Source organism: Podarcis muralis, chromosome 11 (genome assembly GCF_964188315.1).
Source record: "Podarcis muralis chromosome 11, rPodMur119.hap1.1, whole genome shotgun sequence".
Lineage (NCBI taxonomy): Eukaryota > Metazoa > Chordata > Lepidosauria > Squamata > Lacertidae > Podarcis > Podarcis muralis.
The window spans coordinates 50,997,055-51,021,334 of NC_135665.1; the positions used below are offsets into that span (position 1 = coordinate 50,997,055).

The 24,280-nt window shown below is 45.9% G+C and overlaps 1 protein-coding gene across 7 annotated transcripts in view; it reads left to right on the forward strand.

Moving 5' to 3' along the window:
* The window catches only part of PDZD2 (PDZ domain containing 2), a 233,036-nt gene that overhangs the window by 148,392 nt on the left and 60,364 nt on the right, over nucleotides 1-24,280 (forward strand). For 6 of the 7 annotated variants that reach the window (XR_013394713.1, XM_077936445.1, XM_077936444.1 and 3 more), the window contains 3 exons: nucleotides 9,697-10,147; nucleotides 21,868-22,010; nucleotides 23,958-24,090. Coding sequence is in view for 6 of the 7 variants with exons in the window: in XM_077936445.1 (XP_077792571.1) it covers nucleotides 9,697-10,147; nucleotides 21,868-22,010; nucleotides 23,958-24,090 (727 nt within the window). In the remaining variant the exon portion in view is untranslated. The remainder of the gene's footprint in view (nucleotides 1-9,696; nucleotides 10,148-21,867; nucleotides 22,011-23,957; nucleotides 24,091-24,280) is intronic. The other variant, XM_077936448.1, reaches the window with a different exon arrangement.

Sequence of the window (24,280 nt, forward strand, 5' to 3'; positions counted from 1 at the left end):
TTTATTTTTACAGTTCTTTGGGGCAAAATTACTTGGGTCTGCCATTATGTCCCTTCCTCCACCCTTTGCAAAACACCCACAGGGGAAGGATGGGTGTCATCGAACACCCAGTAATTTTTTTTCTTGTTTGACCACCCTACTTTCGACGAAAGTGCATGTAGATTGTATCAGCCAAGGGATGGTGTTGGATGCATATAAGGACAGCTTCCAAGGGGTGGGCAGTGCTGTTTTTGGAACTGAGCTCAGGGCCCCGTTCTCCCTCCCTGCAGGGATACTACAGTAAATGCAGAGTTTGAATATCATGTTTGATCTGTGTTTCCAGTCAGCGCCATACATGGCCGTCAAAGACTCCATGCTATTCCGAGCCAGTTGCTTCATGTTGCACCATGAATTAGATGGCTTGCATAGCTCTCCTAGGATACCACAATACAGAAACGCTCTGGGTAGCAGAGCCTCAAATATGGTCATGTTGCCTCCCTAAAGCCCAGCCAGAGGGTCCTGGATGTGAACTCTGCATTTGCTGCATCTGATGTGGTTTGGAGCTGTGGGTGGGTGGAAGGAGCAGCAGCAGCAGCAGCAGCAGAATACCACTCAGGCCGATTATCCTGCCTTACCTGAAATATGACAGAGCTAATGTGCTTACTAATAGTGGGATGAAGGATGAGCTCAGAGTATGACTCTCCTTGCAGTCACAGGGCACCATCTGAATGCTTTGTTCAAGCTCAAGGGCCATTACTGATGATGTCATGGTGAGGAGGTGATCTGGACTGTCCACAGCCCCCTTAAGGGAGAGGTAGGTGAAAGGTAGACCTGTTGAACTCTGGGTGATCACAGTAGATCACCAAGGTCCCAGTTGTTTGACAAGACTAATGAGTCTCCCCTGCAAATTAAACTAAAGAAAGATGGGGGGCGGGGGGGAACAGAAACCAGAAATGGATTTTTGTGTGAAGGGACTAGCAGACACAAGTGCATTAGGGCAAGCAGGGGAACTGTCCCTCCAACCTATAGTCAACACACACACACACACACACACACACACACACACACACACTTATCTTTCTGCTTACTTTCATCCAGTCCAGGGCTTCTCATGGCCTATTTTAGGGCTGGGGTGAAAGATATAAATCCATCTATATGGTGTGATGGTACATGGACAAGTTTAGTCCCAGAGTAGTTCCAAATTAGAGGTCAAGGGAGTAGGATGGATTCATCTCTGCCTCTTGCCCTCCCTCCCTCTCCTGCTTCAGCTGTTTCCCCTGCTTCCGGACTGCTCTCTGCCACAGACTCTCCCAGCTCACTAAGTCTTGTTACTCTTCAGCTTCCAACACTTCCTCTCCCCAGTCTTCTCCCTCAATGCCCTCTTTGTTGTCCCACAACCAATCCCTGGGCACTGAGCCTTCTTCCCTGGCGGTTCCCCAGCTTGTTTCTCCCACCATTCCTCTACAGCCAACCCGTCCATGACATTGAGCATGCTAAGCCCTCATTGGGTGGTTTGGGGTTTCCCTTCTCTCTTTGGGGTTGGGGCTGAAGGGCTACATGTGCCCAATCCCATTGCAGCTACATTCAGAGAACCACCTGAGTACTGTTGAAATCCTGTACTAATGAGACCAACTGCAGAAATGTTAGAGAATCTGTGGTATAATGATTTAGCATAGTGACTCAGAAGTACTAAGAACTGGTTGGTTAAGTGGAATCAGTTACCAGCTTCTTAATGTCAAGGATTTTAATTGAATCCACCCATCGCCAACTGAAGTGAATATTCCAGTTCTACAGCAGTGATTGCAGTTTCTGTTTTCAATATCTCAGCTCAACTGAAATCTGGTTAGCAATAATATTTCATTTCTTCCCCACCCCCAAAAACAAAAACAAAAAGCCCGCCTTGAAATATGAAAGCAGCACTGAAAAATAAATAGCTTTCCATGAGAGCCCGGGGCTTCCAAGTTAATAATGAGAGGAACATATACAGAGTGAACCGCGTAGCAAATTCCCGTATAACCCCAACTGAAATCCTTATGGTATTTGGATTTTAAACACTGAAAAATAAAACACAAAACCCTCTGAATACTCTGAGGCCAGATTCATTGAAAGCTTGGCTGGTTTCAAGCACTTTACAAGCTGCCAAAAGTGGGGTTTGGGGTCCTGTTTGGCTTCCTGGCTGCCAGAACGGAACAGAGACTTGATTGAATCCAGCCGCTGTTTGCATGACGCTGCGGCATCCAGTCTAAGCCGCTGTGCTGAGAGTTGGGTGCGTGGAACTCCGTCTCTTGCCCCGACCAGGCGGGAAAAGTCAATGGGATGCGAAGGGGCACCTGAAAGCAGTGTGGAGAAGCATCCTTCTCCTGGAGGATAATAGCCACAATGGGGTTCCACCTGCGCCGCTGCAGGCTGGATGTCTCAGAATGCAGGTTGCTGGGGATTTCAGGTGAGCAGAGTGATGTTGCTCTCAGGGTGGTTGCACAAGACTGGATCTTTTCTGCAGTGGCTCCCCGCTTGTGGAATGCTCTCCCCAGGGAGACACGCCTGGCACCTTCATTGCATATCTTTTGGTGCCAGGCAAAATCATTCCTCTTCTCCCAGGCTTTTGGCTAATTAAACAATCTATGGTCTATTTAATTTTATGTTTTTTGGGGGGAAGCATTGTTTTTGGTTGTAGCTGTCTTAAGTATTTTTATATTCTAAACTGCCCTGTGATCCTCAGGTGCAGGGCAGTATAGAAATTAGATGATAGATAGATAGATAGATAGATGATAGATAGATAGATAGATAGATGATAGATAGATAGATGATAGATATAGATAGATAGATAGATAGATAGATAGATAGATAGATAGATGATAGATAGATGATAGATAGATAGATGATAGATAGATAGATATAGATAGATAGATAGATAGATTTTATATATGGCTTGATTTGTAAGAAAAACAAACAAACGTTATTTTAGTGGAGGAGCCATAGTTCTGGGCTGGCATGCCTGCTTTGGATTTATAAACTTACAAGTTTCAGTTCCTTGAGTGGGAACAATCAATCCCTCTTCCCAGGGAAATCTGGGAACTGAAGTTCTGTCAGCAGAGTAGGACAACTTTAGCACTACATTCTAACAACTTTCAGCACTACATTTCCCAGGATTCTTTGGGTGAAGTCGTAACTATTTAAAGTGGTATGGTACTGCTTTAAACAGATAGTGCAGATGGGGCCTATAACACAGCTTTGCATGTTCCTATTGCTTTAGCACTGCAACTAGCAGGGGTGGGAAACTATTGGCCCTCCATATTGTTGAGCTACAACTCCTATCAGCCTTAACCATGCTTGCTAAGGCTGATGGTGCAGAGTTGTAGTTCCCCATGCCTGGTGTTTAGGCTCTTCACAAGGGCCATACCACCCATTCTCTTTCAACACCTTGGCTGTTAGGATATTTCCGTTCCACCTTAAGAGAGAGCAGGCTTGTGAGTCACAGAGTCTGCGTATTTCCTGTTACAGGATGTTTTTTTGTTTGCTGTTTCCTTTCGATTTCAGTCGGTCGGAGTCACTGACTCAGAACGGTCATGTTTTCTCTTTGTTCTGTTCAACGCTAAATAAAATCTGTAAATTATGCTCTTCTTCGGTGCAAGCTTTCTGGCTGTGTTTTCTGCTGATAAAGAACAGTGTGCACAAGCCTAGAATGTGGCAATCTATTTCTAAGGCTTCGTGTCGCTAACTGCTGGATCTGCCTGGCTACGGGAGATCGATGGAAGTCCGGCAGCCGGCTTGGGGCCATGATGGACAATATCTCCCTGGCAGTTTCCCAACAACAAGGTTTCGGGCCCAGATTCACAGCACCTACAGGAGAGTAAAGCTGCAACAGACTGCGTTTGAGAGGTATGTGAAAAGCGAAAGCAGCGAAAGGGAGGCTTTTCTGTTTTACCTCGGACGGAGCCTTTGAACTCCGGCAAGGCTTAATTGGCCTGGGAGCCGAGCCAAAAGGCATCGTGATTAATGGGCTGCCGAGATAATAAGTCTTTGAAGGCATAAAGACTTGGGCTCACGTAAAGACCTGAGATGGATCTTTTACAATCCTCAGAAGTAGCTCCGTGTCCACCGAAGCTAAATGGCCACAACTATCAGACCTGGGCAAAATGGTGTGAGAGTTTGCTGCGTCAGTTTAGGGTGTGGCATACCGTGAGTGAGGCCCCCCCAGTTCCTCTGACAGAGAGATGGAAAGCCGATGATTCGAAGGCGATTGACGTAATAGTCTTATCCGTATCTCTTGAGGAAATTAAGACGCTGGCTGGCAACACCACTGCACGTGGAATGTGGTATGCTTTGATGAAAGCTCACAACTCAGTTGTCCCAGCCCAGAGTTTGACTGCATCGGAGGTCCAAGCTGTTTCCCAGAATGCGAGTGTATGCAGGGATGCTGAGGGCACCGGTTGCAAGCTGCAGGGGGAGCAGACTGTGATGTCATCCCAGGCAGCATTCCAGCCTCCAGGGGGAGCCAAGGAGTCAGCAGCTGAGAGCTCTGTTTCTCGTGAGAACCAAGGTCATCGCCTTTGCAGAGGCCGGAAAGGCAAAGGTAAACAGGCGTCTGCAGATGGCCCGAAGCAGAAGGGGGGTGAAGAGCCCACGCCAGTGGAAAACAAGGCTTTGTTAGCTGGCACTGCTTCACCAAAGGCTAAAGGCACGTCTGCTGACCAGAAGCAGGGGGGCAAGCTGCAAAAGCCCACGCCAGTGGAAGACAAGGTTATGTCTGCTGGCACAGCTTCACCAAAGGCTAAAGGCACGTCTGCTGGCCAGGAGCAGCAGGGGGGCAAGCTGCAAAAGCCCAAGCAAGTGGAAAACAAGGGTTTGCTTGCTGTGAAGGCTGCTCCAACAGCCAAAGGCAGCTTTGTTGTTGATTCGGGCTGTACCCGCCACATCTCAAAGGATCGGCACCTCTTTATCTCCTTCAAGCCTCAGGAAGGTGAGATCCACCTGGCTGATGGAAGGTCGTTGCAAATTGCAGGAGAAGGGACTGTGAAACTTGCAAGTTTGCATACAACCATCAGTAATGTACTGTATGTTCCTGGAGCTGCAAGCAATTTATTGAGCGTCCCGCAGCTTACTGGACGTGGTTTTCAGATTTCCTTCAAGAGGAGCGTCTGTGTCATCAGTAAAGGCAAAGAGGACTATTTGCATGCAAAGTTTGTGGATGGTTTGTTCCATATAACTTATGATGACACTGCTGTTGTATCTAATGCTGATTCTTGTTGTGTTGCACAAACTAACAAAGTTCTTCATGCAGGTTGCATTCATGAAGCGCATCGAAGGTTTGGTCACCTCTCTTGGAAGGCACTGGCCAAGATGCCAGAGGTGGTTGAGGGTTTGAACATCAAACCCTGTAAATTTCACATGAAATGTGTATCTTGTGCAGAGAACAAGGTGAAGGTTGCTCCAAAAGGCAAAGTGTCTAGCAGGCAGGCTTCCAAGCCCTACCAGCTAGTGCACGCAGACCTGGTTGGGCCACTTACGCCCTCTTTAGGAGGAGCAAGGTTCTTCATGGTTCTAATTGATTCTTTTTTTAGGTACATTCATGTGTTTATGCTCGAACAGAAATCGCAAGCGTTTCCGAAGTTTAAGGCATTCTGTGCTTGGTTGGAGAATGCTCACGGTAAACGTATTTCCTGTCTTTTTACCGATCGGGGCGGGGAATTCACTTCTCAGCAGTTTGAAGCTTTCCTGACTGAGAAGGGAATCCAGCATGACATGTCAACCCCCAGATCGCCATGGATGAATGGGCTTGCGGAGAGAGCAAATCAGACATTGCTGCAAGGAATGAAAACCTTGTTGCATGATGCCAATCTCCCTGATAAGTTTTGGGGGGAAGCTTTGGGGAATCTGGTTTACTCCGTTAATCGCAGATTGTCATCACCCATTGGTTGTACCCCCTATGAGAAGATGTTTGGCAAGAAACCCAACACCAAACACATGAGAATTTTTGGTTCTGACATGTGGGTACGCACCCCACAAACCAACAAGCTTGGGAAGCGTGGGGCACATGGTTTGTTCATGGGGTACGAAAAAGGTGCATACAGGGTATGGATGACTGACTCTAAATCCATAAAGTTCACAAGGAGTGTTGAGTACAATCCTAAGTGGGGGGAAAATGTGGGAATTTTCCAGAGTTACCCAGAGGAGGATGAAGGTGATGTCAAGCAAGCAGCTAAAGCTGAGGAAGCTGCTGAGGATGATGAGGATGATGATGATGATGATGATGATGATGATGATGATCAGAGTTCGGATTCCAGTTCAGTGGGCGGCGCGGCTGCTGGTGTCAGTGACAGTGATGACACAGCAGACTACAAGAGTGCAAAGGCCTCAGTCAGACCATCTGATGCGTCTGACAATGAACTGGAAGAACCACTGTTCACCATTGGTCATTTTTCTCCTAAGAAAGAGGAGATGAGTCCAGAAGACTTGCGTCTAGTACGTAGGTCTGAAAGGGCGACCAAAGGCAGACCTCCAAAGAGATTTGCTGATGAGTTTGCTAAGACTGCAACCGCTGTTCTTAGTAGCTCAGAGAAGGTGTGGGAACCTTCAAGCTTCAAAGAGGTTCAGGAGTTAACCTCTAAAGATGCTGAGCCTTGGCTGAATGCCATGAAGGCTGAAGTTGATTCCTTGAACAGGAACCAAACTTGGGAACTGGTACCGGTAGTCCCAGGTATGAGACTGGTTGGCAGCAAATGGGTCTTCAAGGCCAAGACAGACCAGAATGGCAAGGTTGTCAGACACAAAGCCAGATTGGTTGCCAGAGGTTTTTCACAGGTACCAGGACAGGATTACCACGAGACCTACTCTCCCACTGTCAAATATGAGAGCATTCGGCTGATGCTCAAGATCGCTGCGGAGGAGAAACTGCATGTTTCCCACCACGACATTAATACAGCTTTTTTGTACGGGATTTTGAACGAGGAGCTGTTTATGCTTCCACCTGATGGGATGCAGATACAGAAGGGAATGGTCTGTAAACTGCGGAAATCCTTATATGGTCTCAAGCAGAGTGCCAGGTGTTGGAACACAAAACTCACTGAAACGTTGCTTTCTCTAGGTTTTCACCAGGGCAAAGCTGATCCATGTGTGTTTGTCAGGGAGGAGGGGCAAAACAAACTGTATTGTTTATGTTTTGTTGATGATCTTCTGATGTTTTGGAAGAATCAGGCTTTCTACCAAAGCACCCTAGCTCAGCTGAAGGAGCACTTTGACATGAAGGATCTTGGTGAGGTATCCAACTATCTTTCTCTGCAGGTGGAGAAGGACCAAGCAGGTAATTTTCTGGTACACCAAACACAGAAAATTGCTGATGTATTAACCAGGTTGAATTTGGTTGATGCAAACCCAGCAGACACACCGATGGTGACAGGTTACCAGGTAGACAGTACTGCTGAAGCGTTTTCTGACACAACGCTATACAGATGCGTTCTAGGCAAGCTGAATTTCATTGCCAGATGTTCAAGACCTGACATAGCTGTAAGCTGTAATCTGCTTAGCAGACATGCCAACAATCCTACGGTTCAGGATTGGAAAGCTCTGAAGCGCATAGCCCGCTATTTGAAAGGGACTATGCACTACAGGCTGAGGTTCACCAGTCAGAAGACTGGAGGTCTTGAAATCTTTGCAGATGCAAGTTTTGGAAGTGACACCACAGATGGTACAAGCACTTCTGGAGTATGCTACATGTACAACCACTGCCTGTTTGACTGGTTGTGCAGGAAGCAAACAACAGTGAGCCTAAGTTCCTGTGAAGCAGAACTCAATGCTCTATCATTTTCACTCATGGATTGTGAATGGTTGATGCAACTGTTTAAGGACATCGGGGTTTCTGTGAAATGTCCTATACAAGTGTATCAAGACAATAGATCATGTTTGGCTTTGCTGAACTCTGAGAGTTGCAAGCAAAGAACCAAGTACTTGCAGATTAAGCTACATCGTGCAAGAGAGTGTATTCAGAAAGGACTGATTCGGGTGTCCTACATGGCAGGAAATGAAATTCCTGCTGATCTGTTGTCTAAGGTTGTTAACAAAGAACAACTTAAGGTTTATGTACAAAGGTTGCAATTGAGTGAACCACAGGTACGGCAGGTTACACGGAAAGGGGGAGGATGTTAGGATATTTCCGTTCCACCTTAAGAGAGAGCAGGCTTGTGAGTCACAGAGTCTGCGTATTTCCTGTTACAGGATGTTTTTTTTGTTTGCTGTTTCCTTTCGATTTCAGTCGGTCGGAGTCACTGACTCAGAACGGTCATGTTTTCTCTTTGTTCTGTTCAACGCTAAATAAAATCTGTAAATTATGCTCTTCTTCGGTGCAAGCTTTCTGGCTGTGTTTTCTGCTGATAAAGAACAGTGTGCACAAGCCTAGAATGTGGCAATCTATTTCTAAGGCTTCGTGTCGCTAACTGCTGGATCTGCCTGGCTACGGGAGATCGATGGAAGTCCGGCAGCCGGCTTGGGGCCATGATGGACAATATCTCCCTGGCAGTTTCCTCCTGCCTGTTAAGATCTGCTGGGATTTTCTTTGCCTGAAGTGATACAGCTTCGGTCCTACTTAATGCTGTTCAGGGGTTCTCATTTGTTCCGTGGTGTCAACATGTTTAAATCTTTCATAGAAATTGATTGCATGCAGGAGCACGTCTCTGATGTTATTCACAGAACTCTTAAAACCTGGATTACCATGGGCTGAGCAAATGGAATGTGCAGATTGGGGAGTCTACAGGTAGCCAGAGAATTCAACATTTTACACAAGCCTCAGGTTCTCTGAGCAGATAAGCACAGTTATAGGAACCTACTTCCCCAATTAGGCAAATAAGTCTTAGAAATTATATTTAGATTTTGCACAACACTTTCCCTAAGAGCTCAAAGTGCTTCACAAGCATTAGCTTTGCAAACCTTATAACAACCCTGTAAAATAGGCCTGTATTATTACTATCTCATTTTATTGATGAAGCAGCTGAGGCGATAAGACAGAAAAGCATTATGATAAACCAATTGGCACCCGGGCATTTAATGACTGGAGGTGAGATTTAATATACGAGCTTCATTGTGCTGTCTTCAAAAAATGCTGCAGTGTTAGTTTTCCAAGGCTTGCTGTAAGCCTCACTCCCAGCACCTTTAGTTTGAGCCCAATGATTTTTGTTTTTCTGTCAGATTTACTTTCCATGACCATAGAGCATCTCAGCCAATGCCATAGAACGGGCATAGGCAAACTCCGGCCCTCCAGATGTTTGGGACTACAATTCCCATCATCCTAGCCCACTGGTCCTGTTAGCTAGGGATGATGGGAATTGTACTCCCAAACATCTGGAGGGCCGGAATTTTCCTATGCCTGCCATAGAACATTACGGTACGTATGTTAGTAGCTGTTTTCCAATATTGTGTAAATACATTTTTAGCTGCAGATGTGGAAAAGGTTAGTTGGTCCTTAAGCAGTAAATTATTATGGTCATCTATAAACAGATTTAATAAAGCAGGCCTTGGGTCAGGTTGTATCATCTTGTCTTGTAATAGAAGAGACTTCTTCAAAGACCATTTCCCAAAATAATTGCACAGTCTTGCATTCTCACCACATAAGGAAATATGAACCTCTGTTGACATTCCCTCCAACATAAAGGACTTGGATGAGAGCTTAACGCACAGCATTTTGCAACGGGGTGTTTTTAATGTGTGCAACTCCTTCATTTCTTGCAGCTACCTTGCTGACCAGTGCTGGAATGGCGGCTTCATCTACCTGATCATGTTGCGTCGCATCAAGCGCAAGGCCCCTCTTCCTCCGTCGAACGGCAACAACAGCAACAGCAGCAGCAACGAACCCAAAGCCCGGCCTACCTCGGAGCCCAGCGGGAAGACAGCACAAAATGGCAAAAGGACTAGAAAGTTTGGCGTCATCACCAGAACTCCTCCTGGGGGCAAGGAAAGCAAAGGCAACAAAAGCGGCAAAGGCAGCTCCAGGACTGAGCAGGGAAATGGACATTGCACCCTTATGGAAATGGATGGGTTGCACCCCGAGGCATCCAGCACAGAAAGCAAACTGGAGGATCGACTTCAAAAAGCTGACTCGCTGTTTCCCGCAGGGCAATACCGCTCCCGCCTTTCAGACGGAGGGATTCTAGACCTAACCTCAAGTGAACTCTCGCTGCAGGTAAAGAATTTTTTAATTCCCCATTTTTATTGCTGCTGGTGTCGCCTTAATTGAAAACAAACCAACCAGAAGCATAGGTGGTTCAATAACAAAGAGTTTCCATTGGAATTATGGTTCAGGTAGATTGTCTACAGAGCGCAAAGCTTACATTGTGACTTTCTTCCCTTCCGTCTCTATTATTATTATTTATTACATGTGTATACCGCCATATACGCCATGGATCTCAGGGCGGTTCACAGCATAAAATTACAGTACAGCCGTGCCTTGGTTCTTGAACAGAATCTGTTCCAGAAGTCCATTTGACTTTCATAAACCAAGGGGCGGCTTCCAGTTGGCTGCACAAGCTTCCTGCACTCAGTCGGAAGCCGCGTCAGACATTTGGCTTCCAAAAAAAGTTCACAAACCGGAACACTTACTTCCGGGTTTGCGTTTGGGAGCCAAAATGTTCCAGTCACAAAGCGTTCGAGAACCAAGGTATGACTGTACAGTGGTACCTCTGGTTGTGAACGGGATCTGCTCTGGAGGCCCATTCGCAACATGAAAAGAGCACAACCCGCAGCGGCACATCTGCGCACACACGGGTTGCGATTCAGCGCTTCTGCGCATGCGCGCAACATCATTTTGCACTTCTGCGCATGCGCGAATGGCGAAACCCGGAAATAACCCTTTCCGGTACTTCCGGGTCGCCATGGGACGTAACCTGAAAGAACATAACATGAAGCAAACGTAAAATGAGGTATGACTGTATAAAGAAAACACAAAACATATAAAAAAAATAAGAACAATAACAAACCAATAATAAAGGGCATCGGATGTTAATCATCCAAAGGCTTAGTTAAAGAGGAAAGCCTTTTCCTGTCACCTAAAATATATATAATGAAGGCAACAGGATTCCACAAGCAGGGAGCCACTGCAGAAAATGCCCGTTCTTGTGTGGCCACCCTCCAGACTTTTCATGGGGGAGTCACACAAAGAAGGGCCTTGCGAGTATGACCTCAGGGTCCAGGTAGTTTCAGTACTGCGGTCCTGAGCCATAACTAGACATTAACTGCAGAAGGTTGGCAACCCAAAGCCTAGTGTGGCCCCTGGCTGAAATTTGTGCATCCCTTTGCAAGGGATCGGTATCCCAGCAACAGCAAACACCCCATGTGAAGGCATTTGAGGCAGGGATGGGGAACTGCAAGCCTAGGGGCCATATGCAGTCATCTGTGCCTCTCTTTTTTGGTCCTTGGGACCCTGCCCAGCCCACACCCCTTTCCTACAAGTAAGGGGGTCAGCATAGGCTGCAGTCTCCTACACCTCTACATTGTAGAGATCAGAAATACTGATGTGTTGCTCCACATTCCCTCAATTAGAGCTATCTGGACCTGCCCGGCTTTTTATTGGAGTTCTGACTTCAAACTGTTTCCCCCATTATTTCGTTCCCTCAATGAAAGCAAGCGGAGTTTATTTGTTTTCCATGCATAACAGGAGAGGGGGAACCTGCTGGGGACATGAAGCCTGGCGAGTCTCGATGATTAAAGGGCTGCAGAATGCAGAGGCACGAAATAGGCCTTGCAGATGATGAGCTGAAAAACTCGTGTTATTGCTGCCTGTGAACAGAAATGAGCTCCAGGGAACTATCTATATCAGCAGCCTAGCTGCTGACATAATTTCCTTGGCAAAGTCTTTAAACATTCTATCAAGCCATTGCAAGCACCTGAACTAATGCAATCACCCTTTGTTTTTAAGAGTCATTTGGAAACACCACCAGCTGGATTGAGCTTTTTTTTTTATTAAAAAAAGACACCCCCCCCCCCGGGCTCATACAACATCTTAGTCCTGAAACTGCAATGCGCTCTACGTGGGGCTACCTTTAAAGGTGACCCAGAAACTACAACTAATCCAGAATGCGGCAACTAGTCTGGTGACTGGGAGCGGCCGCCGAGACCACATAACACCAGTCTTGAAAGACCTACATTGGCTCCCAGTACGTTTCCGAGCACAATTCAAAGTGTTGGTGCTGGCCTTTAAAGCCCTAAACAGCCTCTGTCTAGTATGTCTGAAGGAGCGTCTCCACCCCCATCATTCAACCTGGACACTGAGATCCAGCACCGAGGGCCTTCTGGCGGTTCCCTCCCTGTGAGAAGCTAAGTTACAGGGAACCAGGCAGAGGGCCTTCTCGGTAGTGGCGCCCTCCCTGTGGAACGCCCTCCCACCAGATGTCAAAGAGAACAATAACTACCAGACTTTTAGAAGACATCTGAAGGCAGCCCTGTTTAGGGAAGCTTTTAATGTTTGGTGTATTACAGTATTTTAATATTTTTTTGGAAGCCGCCCAGAGTGGCTGGGGAAGCCCAGCCAGATGGGCGGGGTATAATTAATAAATTATTATTATTATTCTCAATGTTAAACCCTAAGCCCTGGATTCTGTGAAGGATACTAAAGAGAGATAAACACACCTGAATATCGACATCAAGGATGTGGGTGACCAGCGGACAACAACTCCCACCACCCCAGATCATGTCACGTGGAGCTCATTTGAGTTGGAATCCAACAATGTCTGTAGGGCGTCCCCATCTCTGATCTTGAGAGTATCATTTGTATCCTCCAGGTTACACAGGGAGTTTTCCCTTCCTTTTTTTAACCCTCCCTTTGGCCCTGGGAGACACCATGATTGGCCCAAGGATACCAGGTGGAGTTTGTGGCTGCGTGGGAATCGAACTCAGCTCTCTGAAGTCCCGGGCTGAATCTTGGCTCAGCACTTGGTTCAACACATTGGCTCCATAAATGATTTATTTTTTTGGTACTTTAACTACCTTCCTACCCCACCTTGAATTTCTTTCTTGGCTCTGTGGTGTGAGAGGAAATATGAACTGCCATTGACCCCCACCTGCAAAAGACAACTTCACTGCCTCTTTCTTGAATGCCTGGATAGATTGATTAGAGTGTGGTGCTGATAATACAATGGATGTAGTTTCGATCCCCGTATGGGACAGCTGCATATTCCTCAGGGTCCCTTCCAGTTCCACAATTCTATGATTCTATGAAGTGGGATCTTAAAATGTGAGGCAGCCTTCCCTAATGAAGTCACCTTCCACTTGCTCAAAAGAACCAAGTTGCTCACATGATGTCTGCAAGGATAGAAGAGTACCAAAACACCCATCTGTGCCACTCGCTTCTGAGTGTACTTGAATGATGCATGCTCACTGTATTCACACCTTAATTTTATAGGTTGTCCACTGCAATTGTCTTAAGTACACACCTAAGAATGTATTGTGTGAATTGGCCCTTACTCTTTGTTGATGGGAGATTGCCCTGAGATTTGACAGTGGAGACTTTGCCATTTGTTCTAGTGTGGTGTAGTGGTTAAGAGTGGTAGACTTGTAATCTGGTGAACCGGGTTCGCTTCCCCGCTCCTCCACATGCAGCTGCTGGGTGACCTTGGGCTAGTCACACTTCTTTGAAGTCTCTCAGCCCCACTCAGCTCATCAAATCCAAACTCTCCTCCCCCTCCTCCTCCTCCTCCCCCCCTCCTCCTCCTTCTCTTCTTCTTCTTCTTCTTCTTCTTCTTCTTCTTCTTCTTCTTCCTCCTCCTCCTCCTGCTCCTCCTCCTCCTCTAGTGGTTTCTCTTTCATGCCATTATACTTGCTTGTAGTAATTTTAACAATAAGGTATTATGATCAAAGCCCCCTTCTGTTGTTTGGTGCTCAGGGTTCAATCCACAAAAATGTGTTGAAACAGTACACCGTTGCATTAAGGAATTCATTTTAACACCAGTTTTAGAAAAATATAGGGGATCAATAAAAGGGAAGAAAGAGAAATGGAAGCTTTGCCGGGTTTGTGTGTTCTTTAATAGCCTATTTTCTTTCCCCAAGGATTCAAAACTGTCATATTTTGGCCGTGATGGATTAATTTTCTTATTCCTAAATGCTGGAATGACTGACTGACAGTTTGATCCTGGACGTCTTAGAAACCCATTTAAAGGCTGAATTCACACATGAACACAGTTCACCAGATAATTGCAGATGCACCCGATTAACCTGAAGATTTGAAACGGCGCAATTATTTATCACCTAATCCACTTTCACAGATCATTGCCTCTTTATCGTGTGAGGAAATTGCCCGCCATGGGGAACCAACTGGGAGACTACAGGCTTATTAGGTGTTTGTATTTTTGGTGCCCCCGATGAACTGTGAAGATATTTCACACCCACGTTTCCCAGCTTAGTTCTGAAATCAAGCCTAGAGGAAACTACAGACATTGTGTTAAGCAGAGTTGCTTCTATGATAAATAGAAATATCCTGCTCTTGATCTGCAGAGCAGCTCACATATGGCTCCCAGATGGCTTCCCATCCAGGTTGCTTAAAAGGCCAGGCCTCCTTAGCTTCAGTAGTACAATGGCACCATGTGCCTGCAGGCCACCCTCTGTTACATATATGCAAGGAGGAGAACAGCTCTTTCCTGTGCACCTGGTAGGAAAAGCCTAACCAACATGAAAGGGATGGCCCATAGCTCAGTGGCGATGCTTTCCACGCCATGTTGTTTAGTCGTGTCCGACTCTTCGTGACCCCATGGACCAGAGCACGCCAGGCACTCCTGTCTTCCACTGCCTCCCACAGTTTGGTCAGACTCATATTGGTAGCTTTGAGAACACTGTCCCACCATCTCGTCCTCTGTCGTCCCCTTCTCCTTGTGCCCTCCATCTTTCCCAACATCAGGGTCTTTTCCAGGGAGTCTTCTCTTCTCATGAGGTGGCCAAAGTATTGGAGCCTCAGCTTCACGATCTGTCCTTCCAGTGAGCACTCAGGGCTGATTTCCTTAAGAATGGATAGGTTTTATCTTCCTGCAGTCCATGGGACTCTCAAGAGTCTCCTCCAGCACCATAATTCAAAAGCATCAATTCTTCGGCGATCAGCCTTCTTTATGGTCCAGCTCTCACTTCCATACATCACTATTGGGAAAACCATAGCTTGAACTATACAGACCTTTGTTGGCAAGGTGATGTCTCTGCTTTTTAAGATGCTGTCTAGGCTGGTCATTGCTTTTCTCCCAAGAAGCAGGCGTCTTTTAATTTCGTGACTGCTATCACCATCTGCAGTGATCATGGTGCCCAAGAAAGTAAAATCTCTCACTGCCTCCATTTCTTCCCCTTCTATTTGCCAGGAGGTGATGGGCTCCACGTTCAATCTCCAGTAGTTCCAGTTGAAGCAGGTGTGGAGAACTTGTGGGCCTTCAGGAGGTACTGAAGCCCAATCTCCACTTTCCTCTGAACAGCAGGTGGGGATCAGAGGCCAAAACACCTGGAAAGCCACAGGCTCCCCATCCCTGAGTTGAAATATCTCAGACAGTGGATTCTGGGAAGCAGTCCTACCTGAGACTGTGGAGAGCTGCTGTCCATCAGAATAGACTGGACTTAGATGGACCAGTGGTCTGATACTTGGTAAAACAGCTCCATAAGTCCGTACAAAACAGTCTCTTTGTGCAGGGATTCCAGAGGGGGCACAGTTTTTCTGCCTTCAGTTTCTATTTTCTTGTGTGCTATTAAAAACAACAGCAGCAACTCCAAAACAGGAGCATATTTTTTTTACATTAGGTGCGAAAATACCTAAGGCTAGTTTGTGGTTGAAAATGTGCAGCTCCTACTAAAGGAATATATATTAATGTAAAAATAATCAATAAATGCAAGCCTTTAAGAATGTATACCGTAATGCTCAGTGATCCCAGCTTTCTCAGGCCTTCCTCTGCATTTATTTGCTTCTTTTATTAAAAAAAAGAAAATCAATTCCTGTTATATTCTATGGTAACAGCTTGCTTCATAATAATCGCATTTACTATTTTTTTAAAGCACTTTCAGGTAAAAATGAAGACAGGCCTGGCCTGGAGGCTTAAAGTCTAATAACAGTCGTTCACTTCAAATATATTATATATATATATATATATATATATATGCTGTAGTTGTCTGGCTTTCTTGCTTCTGGGCTGGAGGGAATTACAGAGCGGCCATATTCAGCAAGGGCAGGTCCAATAAATTTTGCTGCCTGAGGTGAAAAACAAGATGGCCGTCTCCCCTGCTGCAAGTTCAAGAGTCAGCCGCACAGGCAACTACAGTTTGCCTCTGATCTTGGTGATAGGGCAGCATCTACCACTATACCTGAGGGCAGCAAGCTAACTGAGCACACGGGGCAGGCTGCATGTTATAATACAGTTCTGTCTCTGTCCTCCACCATCTTGCCACAGCTCCCTGTCCTCCATCCTCTGCCACCTTGGGCAACCTCCCCACTCTGGCTAAATATAGTTCTGGTCCTACATTCAGATTACGGTATTGCATCTCATAATAACAAGCAGAGAAAAGTCTCATTCTTCCCTTTGACCAGGCAAGCACACAAGCCAGGAGTCTCTCCAAACTGGGAAACAATGGTTAGCAGCTTCTGAAGAAGACCTGTTATTAAGCCAGCTTTAAACCATAGCTTCATAACCTGCCTTGATTAGAAGGCGATAACTGTAGTTTTATCATTTTGGATAAGAAAAATGATCCTGTGAGTTGGCAGTTGTGGTCCAGCATACAGCCCCAGTGTGGTGTAGTGGTTAAGAGTGGTAGACTCGTAATCTGGTGAACCGGGTTCGATTCCCCGCTCCTCCACATGCAGCTGCTGGGTGACCTTGGGCCAGTCACACTTCTTTGAAGTCTCTCAGCCCCACTCACCTCACAGAGTGTTTGTTGTGTGGGAGGAAGGTTAAGGAGATTGTTAGCCGCTTTGAGACTCCTTTGGGTAGTGATAAAGCGGGATATCAAATCCAAACTCTTCTTCTTCTTCACCTTCCTCCGATGGCCACTCACAGGCAGGCCAGGGTGTGTGGCTTGGCTGGTGGACCTGGGCTGGCTAGTCTTCATTTAGGTCTGGCAGCTACCCATAAACGGAGGTCATGACTTGGCTGAGCAGCTCAGTTGGAGCTGGATTTCCTGCCCCTTGAATGTATGATGGCAGGAGCAAAGCACTTGCAAGTGGGAGCACAGGATTTGTTCATGTCTTGTCTTACTGAGATCACTCAAATGTGGCCATTATTGGAAACTGGATTCCTGCCCCCAAACCTGTTGATTTCGCCCTTCCACCTCTGCAGTGTATAGTACAGTTTTCATGATGTTGTGATGCGGAGCACTAACTCACTTTCACCAAAAGCCCCAATTCAATTATTCATTCATTTAAATTATGAACCTACTTTACAAGTCAAGGCATTTTCAAAGTAGCTTACAAAATAATAAGGTAACAAAACAAAGGTGCTGCAGAAAACAAAACAATACGTAGGTGAAAGAGCAAATAAAATTTGGAGACTGACATTGTTTTTGACAATGTTTTCTTCAAATTTAAGATAACTGTGCATGTTGTGTGTGTGTGTGTGTGTGTGTGTGTGTGTGTGTGTACCAATGCAGTTTTTAAGCCCAAAGGTATTGAATTTCTGATAACAGAATGTTTTTCACACAGGCTGTGTTTTTACTCAGGAGAACAAATAGCGTTCCTTTTTGTTTTATTAATGATGGAATTTGGTGCTTATGAAATCAAGGGGTTTAATGGCGCTGCCTTGAGCCAAGAGCGATTCAAGCTTTCCTGCTTAGTCCTGGCCAGACATAACCTCTCAGCAGCTGTATCACAGGCACTTGCAATTCAATCTGTAGATGGGTTCCAAAGATAGATGTATATTTCTGACGGTCAATGCAGTTTCCTGACGTAGGCAGATAACTCTTGGGAGCAGCATGAAATTAACAAATGTTATTCTCACTCGGGGTCTGTTATATAACACAGATAACCCATTTTCACACATAATGAGACAGAAAATGAAATTCTTGCCACTTTGAACACAGTTTAATTGTTTTTGTAGTGTACGCACATGGAGATTTACGTTTCTTTTAAATGCAAATTTTAGCTAGATCCCTTTATGATATCCAAAAAGAAGACCTGTTCAGGGGAAAGAAAGTCACATGTAAGAAGAAAAAGATACCATAGGTTATGATCTACCTAAAGTTAAGCATTTTAGGGCAACCAATGGGCATCTGCAACTGCAATAGTTTGGGAAGAGAGCCTTGCCCAAGCTGATGTCCTGTAGATATTTTTAACTTTGGCCGTAGCAGCTGGGGCTGATGGGTGTTGTAGCTCAAAACAACTGGAAGGTACCACTTTGTGGAAGTACCAAGCGACAAGAAGGAAGGTGACCACATCTGGGGAGACCAAAGGAGCCATTGCTGATGGAGGGAGAAACAAAAATGAAAGGGATTCCAAGGGTTTGTGGGAAACAAGAACACTTGCATCTATCAATCTACTATCTATCTGTCTGTCTACTTCTCTTTATTTATTATCTGCTATCAATCATGATTTTTTGCTTAAGGCTCAGAATGTTGCCTGCAGTTCTACCTGACCCACTGCAACCATTAAATGTAAGGTGTGTACTTGCCCCAAGGTAATGGTGGCCAATGGTGTTTTGTGTTGGCTCTGCCACACACTGCTGCTGAGTTGCCATATTTTTCGCTCTATAGGGTGCACTTTCCCCCCTCCAAAAATGAAGGGGAAATGTGTGTGCGTCTTATGGAGCGAATGCAGGCTCCTTGGCTTCAGCGATAGCAACGCGAAGCCTCCGAAGCGCAGAGGGAGAGCTCCCCCCACGCTCTGGAGGCTTCGCGTTGCTTTCGCTGAATCCGCCTGAAGCCCCCGGAGCGCAGGGAACTCTTGCTGCACTCCGGGGGCTTCAGGCAGCTATCCACAAGCCTTCAGAGCGCAGCAGGAGTTCCCACCGCACTCTGAAGGCTTGTGGATGGCCACCTGAAGCCTGAAGCCCCCGGACCGCAGCACGAACACCTGCTGCGCTCCGGGGGCTTCAGGCAGCTATCTGCAAGCCTTCGGAGTGCACCCGCTGCACTCCGAAGGCTTGCGGATAGCCGCCTGAAGCCTGGAGAGCGAGAGGGGTCGGTGCACACCGATCCCTCTTGCTCTCTAAGCTTCACTTCGCTGGAGAGGCACTGCACAGTTTTCCCTCTCTGCACAGCGCCCCTTTAGCGAAGCGGGAGGAGAAATGGAAGGGGCTCCGTTTCTCCTGCCGCTTAGCTGAAGGGGCACTGAGCAGAGAGGGGGAGAATTTTTTTTTCCTGTTCTCCCCCTCCTATGGTCCGGTGCGTCCTATAGAGCGAAAAATACGGTACCTTGGTACGGTATTGCCTCTAGTTTCCTGAGCCAAGTAGCAGATGGCACCATCATGCCGGAGGGGAGACCGACAGCCTGGCAGGCCTTTAGGTCTGCCATAGCCTAGCCTGGGTCTCCTCTCATGGTTCAATGCAGGACTGTTGCAGGCTCCCATTGCCTGTGCCACTTGTAGCGCCATTGCCAAGGGTTGGCCACACTCATAAATGAAGGTGTGCGGTTCTGTTGCTTAAATCACCAGGAAAGATTTGCTCTGGATACACCTTTCTTCAGGGGAAGTGCCCTGCGTTGGTTTGGCTTGCGTAGGTTCATCAGGATGGGGAACAATGAAGGGTGAAGGTGGTTTGACCATTGGAGTTCAGCTAAATAAGCATCAGCTTCCTATGATTGTGTGATGGATCTTTCTCTACCTGAGGTCCTGGAAAGATGCTGCCAGTGTATTAAGAAAGGAAGAAATATATCTGCATTGGATTTAATTGAATAGGTTCTATACCTTGCTTAAGGATTGTATATGGTGTACATCCTGGACTTGATTCGTATGTTAGGAAGTAACCAGTAAAGAAATTTGTTACATACATTACCATTCAGCCTGTTGCACTCTTGTAACTATTGCACCTGCGTAACAAGATACGTACAGTGGTACCTCGGGTTACATACGCTTCAGGTTACAGACTCCGTTAACCCAGAAATATTACCTCGGGTTAAGAACTTTGCTTCAGGATGAGAACAGAAATCATGCAGCGGCGGCGCAGCTGCAGCAGGAGGCCCCATTAGCTAAAGTGGTGCTTCAGGTTAAGAACAGTTTCAGGTTAAGTACGGACCTCCGGAACGAATTAAGTACTTAACCCGAGGTACTACTGTATTGTATTTGTTTTGCCAGTCAGAGAAGACAATATTAGGCAAATAGTCAGATCTGATATAAAGCACTCTGTTGTATCCTTATAAGCGGTGATTCTGTTATCTGTGTTTGATATAACGAAGCGCATGAATATGAAGTGGGGGGTAGGGGGTGGGATTGAATAAATGAGTACAGAATGGTAAAATACTGCAGTGCAGTAAGCGCCTGAGTTTCAGTGTATCATGGGAATCCCTTTTTTTGAAAGAAAGAAAGAAAGAAGGAAAGAAAGAAAGAATGAAAGAACCTAGAATAACATCTTCTTCTTCTGCAAACTGTTATGTTCAATTATGGCAAATGCTCCTCACTTTCACTTTAAACGATGCCTGCCTTAAGTGCTTGGAGCCTACTGTCCTGTCTGCTGAGTGCTGCTGACAAGGAAGACGTGCCAAAAGACAACCATCTCACTCTTACCACAAGCTCTTCACCTTTTGCAGCAAAGTCTCTGCCAAGTACGGGGGGGGGGGGAGTCGCCCTTGTAACCCCCAGATGTCAGCTCGCATCTGAAAACCGAGCTGGATTTTCTACCCAGTACACCTTGCCTCCAGATAAATTGCCATCACCGTTTCTGTACTTTTGTGCAGTGCAAGAGCAAAGAAATATTTGATACCTGGAATTGAAGTGTGCATGTTTTGTCCCAGTAGATATCAGGCCGGTTAGCCTGGGATCTTGGGGTGCAGGAGCCCAAAGGGGGAGGGAAAGTCAGGACATAAACACAGGTACCCAGATATGCTCAAAGTAGTTCATGGTATCGCCTCTTAAGTGAGCAATTAGGAGTAATATTGCCTGCATACTAAGCAATCTTAGAATCGTAGATTCATAGAATTGTAGCATTGGAAGGGGTCCTGAGGGTCATCTAATCAAACCCTCTGCAATGCAGGAATCTCAGCTAAAGCATCTATGACAGATGGCCCCCCAAATTCTTCCCTCCAGGGAAAGAGAGTCCACAACCTCCTGAGGGAGTCTGTTCCACTGTCCAACAGCTCTTACTGTCAGAAAGTTCTTTCTGATATTTAGTCTGAATCTAATTTGAATCCATACCACTATTGAACAACTCTTACCAAAAGAAAGTTCTTCCAGACGTCTTGAGACATACTCTCCCCCGCAAGTTGAAAATTCAGCGAGGGAGCTGTAATATCCCTTGATAAGTTGGTACACCCCACCTGTCAATATCTTATAAATTGCCTTTTCTCTCTCTTTTAGGGCCCTTATTACCATTTTTAAAGTCACTTCTGGGTTCGGCGTGGTCGCACATTGATTTGGGACACGTAAATTGGGAGTTGACTATACAGTGGTACCTTGGTTTACAACCATAATCCGTTCTGGAGGCCTGGTTGTAAACCAAAACAGGTTGTAACCTAAGGCATGCTTTTGCCAATGGGGCCTCCCAAAAAAATTTGGTTGTAATCCAATAAAAATGGATTGTAATCCAAAAAAAGGGACACGCACTTCTGGGTTTGACTTGGTCAAAGGAGAAGCAAAATGTCTCTGTCTGAGGCCTCTTGCCTTTTCCTTTCCAACAAAACAAAAGCCCAGTTTGCACACGCTGATCTGGTCTGCTAGATCTCTCAGCCAGAGTGAGAAATTTTAGGATGCAGCTGGAAAGTGTCTTCTCCTAAATAAAAATGCAAGAACTCTCTGAAAATTCCTCTCCCAGCGAGAAGGTTGCCGGATATGGAAGATGACCATGATGAAGGGAACAGATGGGCTGGGAATCCAGATCACTGGAGGCCGAGGATCGAAACGTTCTCCTCACGCCATCATTATCGCACGGGTGGAAGAAGGAGGCTCTGCTCACAGGTACAATTTGTTCTGTTGTCACATCATGCACATCTGACTATCCCATCATTTGGGTGTAACACAAAGGTTTAAGTAAATGAAAGCAGTAGGCGGCTGCCAAATTAGTTTTTTTTAAAAAAATTATTCCCCGCTTTTCAGCAAGGATTGGCCCCTCAAAGCAACTTAAAATTCAAATCCAAAACAAACAAGAAAAAGTAAAATAATAAATTGATGCTGTTGCAAGAGTTGTTTCCCCACAGCCACTCCCACCAAATCTCACCACTAATAACATTTCTCAAGCCTTCCTCATACCGAAGGCGACTTCCAGAGGCCCCACTAGAGCTCTTCTAGGACACCCATCTAGCTCCCTGCTCTGTCTAGATTCTTTCAAGTCTCATATCAGGGTTTTTAGTTTCTACAGCAGAAGCTGCGACCAACCAAAAATCTTGATATGAGGCTTGATAGAATAAGTCCCTGTAAGACTGTGCTTTGCCCCTGAAGCAACAACCCCAAAGAGATTACTCCCTTTGCCATCACCCTTTTGAGGGCATCCTCCTGCCCGTGGTGTACCTGATGTTGGTAAATAAATTGCCTGGAGCACCCTTGAGTTTCTTGCTGTTCCGGTTCTACCACCAGGAAAATCAGAGATCTCAGAGACTGAAGCAATTTGAACAAGGCTTGTTTGGAAATCTGGAAGCCACCAGGGTAGTAAGATGTGTGCAACTCACATGTGTTTCAAAAATCTGCGGTAGGTTCCTGAACCTGGAATGTGAACAGCCATATACCGTATTTTTCGCTCCACAAGATGCACCTAGTTTTTGGAGGAGGAAAACAAGAAAAAAAATACTCTGAATCTCAGAAGCCAGAACAGCAAGAGGGATTGCTGCGCAGTGAAAGCAGCAATCCCTCTTGCTGTTCTGGCTTCTGTGATAACCTGTGCAGCCTGCATTCGCTCCATAAGACGCACACACATTTCCCCTTACTTTTTAGGAGGGAAAAAGTGAGTCTTATAGAGCAAAAAATACGGTAATTACATCCCGTCGTCCTTTATGGGATGGCATTTCTTATGCAGGTGGAAGAAAAGGATTCTTGGAGGTTTTTTTGGCCCGCGTAAAATGTACATGTACACCTCATTTTCATGAAGAGTACCTTCATTCTCCATCCCTAACCATTGATCATGCTGTCTGGGACGGATGGGAGTTGGAGTCCAACACCATCTGGACAGCCACTGGTTCCACATGCCTGCTTTAGGTTGTTCTTTGTTCCTGAGCTTTTTTCTGGCAACCTTACTGTTTTAGCATGTTCTAGGATTCCCTCGCCACTGTGAGAAAGTAGGTCAGGTACACTACACATAAGCCTTGGCAGGGTACTAGTCCATCTCTTGAAAAAGAGGCTGGCAGAAGTCTGCCAGGGTTCCTACCTGTTCCTACCTGGGGAGATGGATTTGGTGCTGGGCAGTTGTACTACAGGAAAGGGCGCATGCCGAGTTAACTACTCCACAGCAAGTGAGCGAGTTAACTGCTCCACGGAAAATTTAATATTAAAGCTGACCTACTTACCAGTGATATCGTTAGTGTCTATAAAGTGCTCCGAGACGCTCCAGAGAAGGTGTTAAGTAAATGTGGAGTGACTTGAATATTCATTATTAACAAAATGCAGGCGGTGCCTCCTATATTCGACTTGAAACTTCCCCACTGAAAGTAGGAGGATGGGGAAAAGGAAGCACCGACGTTTATTCTTGCTTCCTTTGACTGGGCAACGGGTGTGTGTGGCGACCCATTTTTTTTTTATTAAAAACAAAACAAAACACTTTTGCCCAAATGACGTGGTACCTCCTGTTGTTCCTTGAGCAGTAGCATCAGAATATAATGTTCGCCTACAGAATAATAACTTCCTTGACGCTTCAGAACCTAGAAACATTCCCCATGAAACTGAAAAGTCTTTGTTGTCCTTTTCCTCTTTCCTTAGAGATGGTAGACTGAAAGTTGGCGATGAACTGCTCATGATCAACGGCCACTCTTTGGTTGGCCTCTCCCATCAAGATGCTGTCGCTCTTCTTCGGTCGGCCGAAGGCCTTGTGTACCTGGTAGTTGCAAGCAGGGTAGGTAATAGTCCATTAAATGGATTCAGTATGTTTAGGTGTACACAGAAGATCTATTCCTGCAGTACGTGACCGTAGCCACTAGCTTAGATGGCTTTTGAAAAACGGTTGGGAAAATTCAGGACTGACAAAAGAAGGTACATCTTTACCCAGTGAATCAATACTGTAAGCTGTGGAATTTGCCATTGCA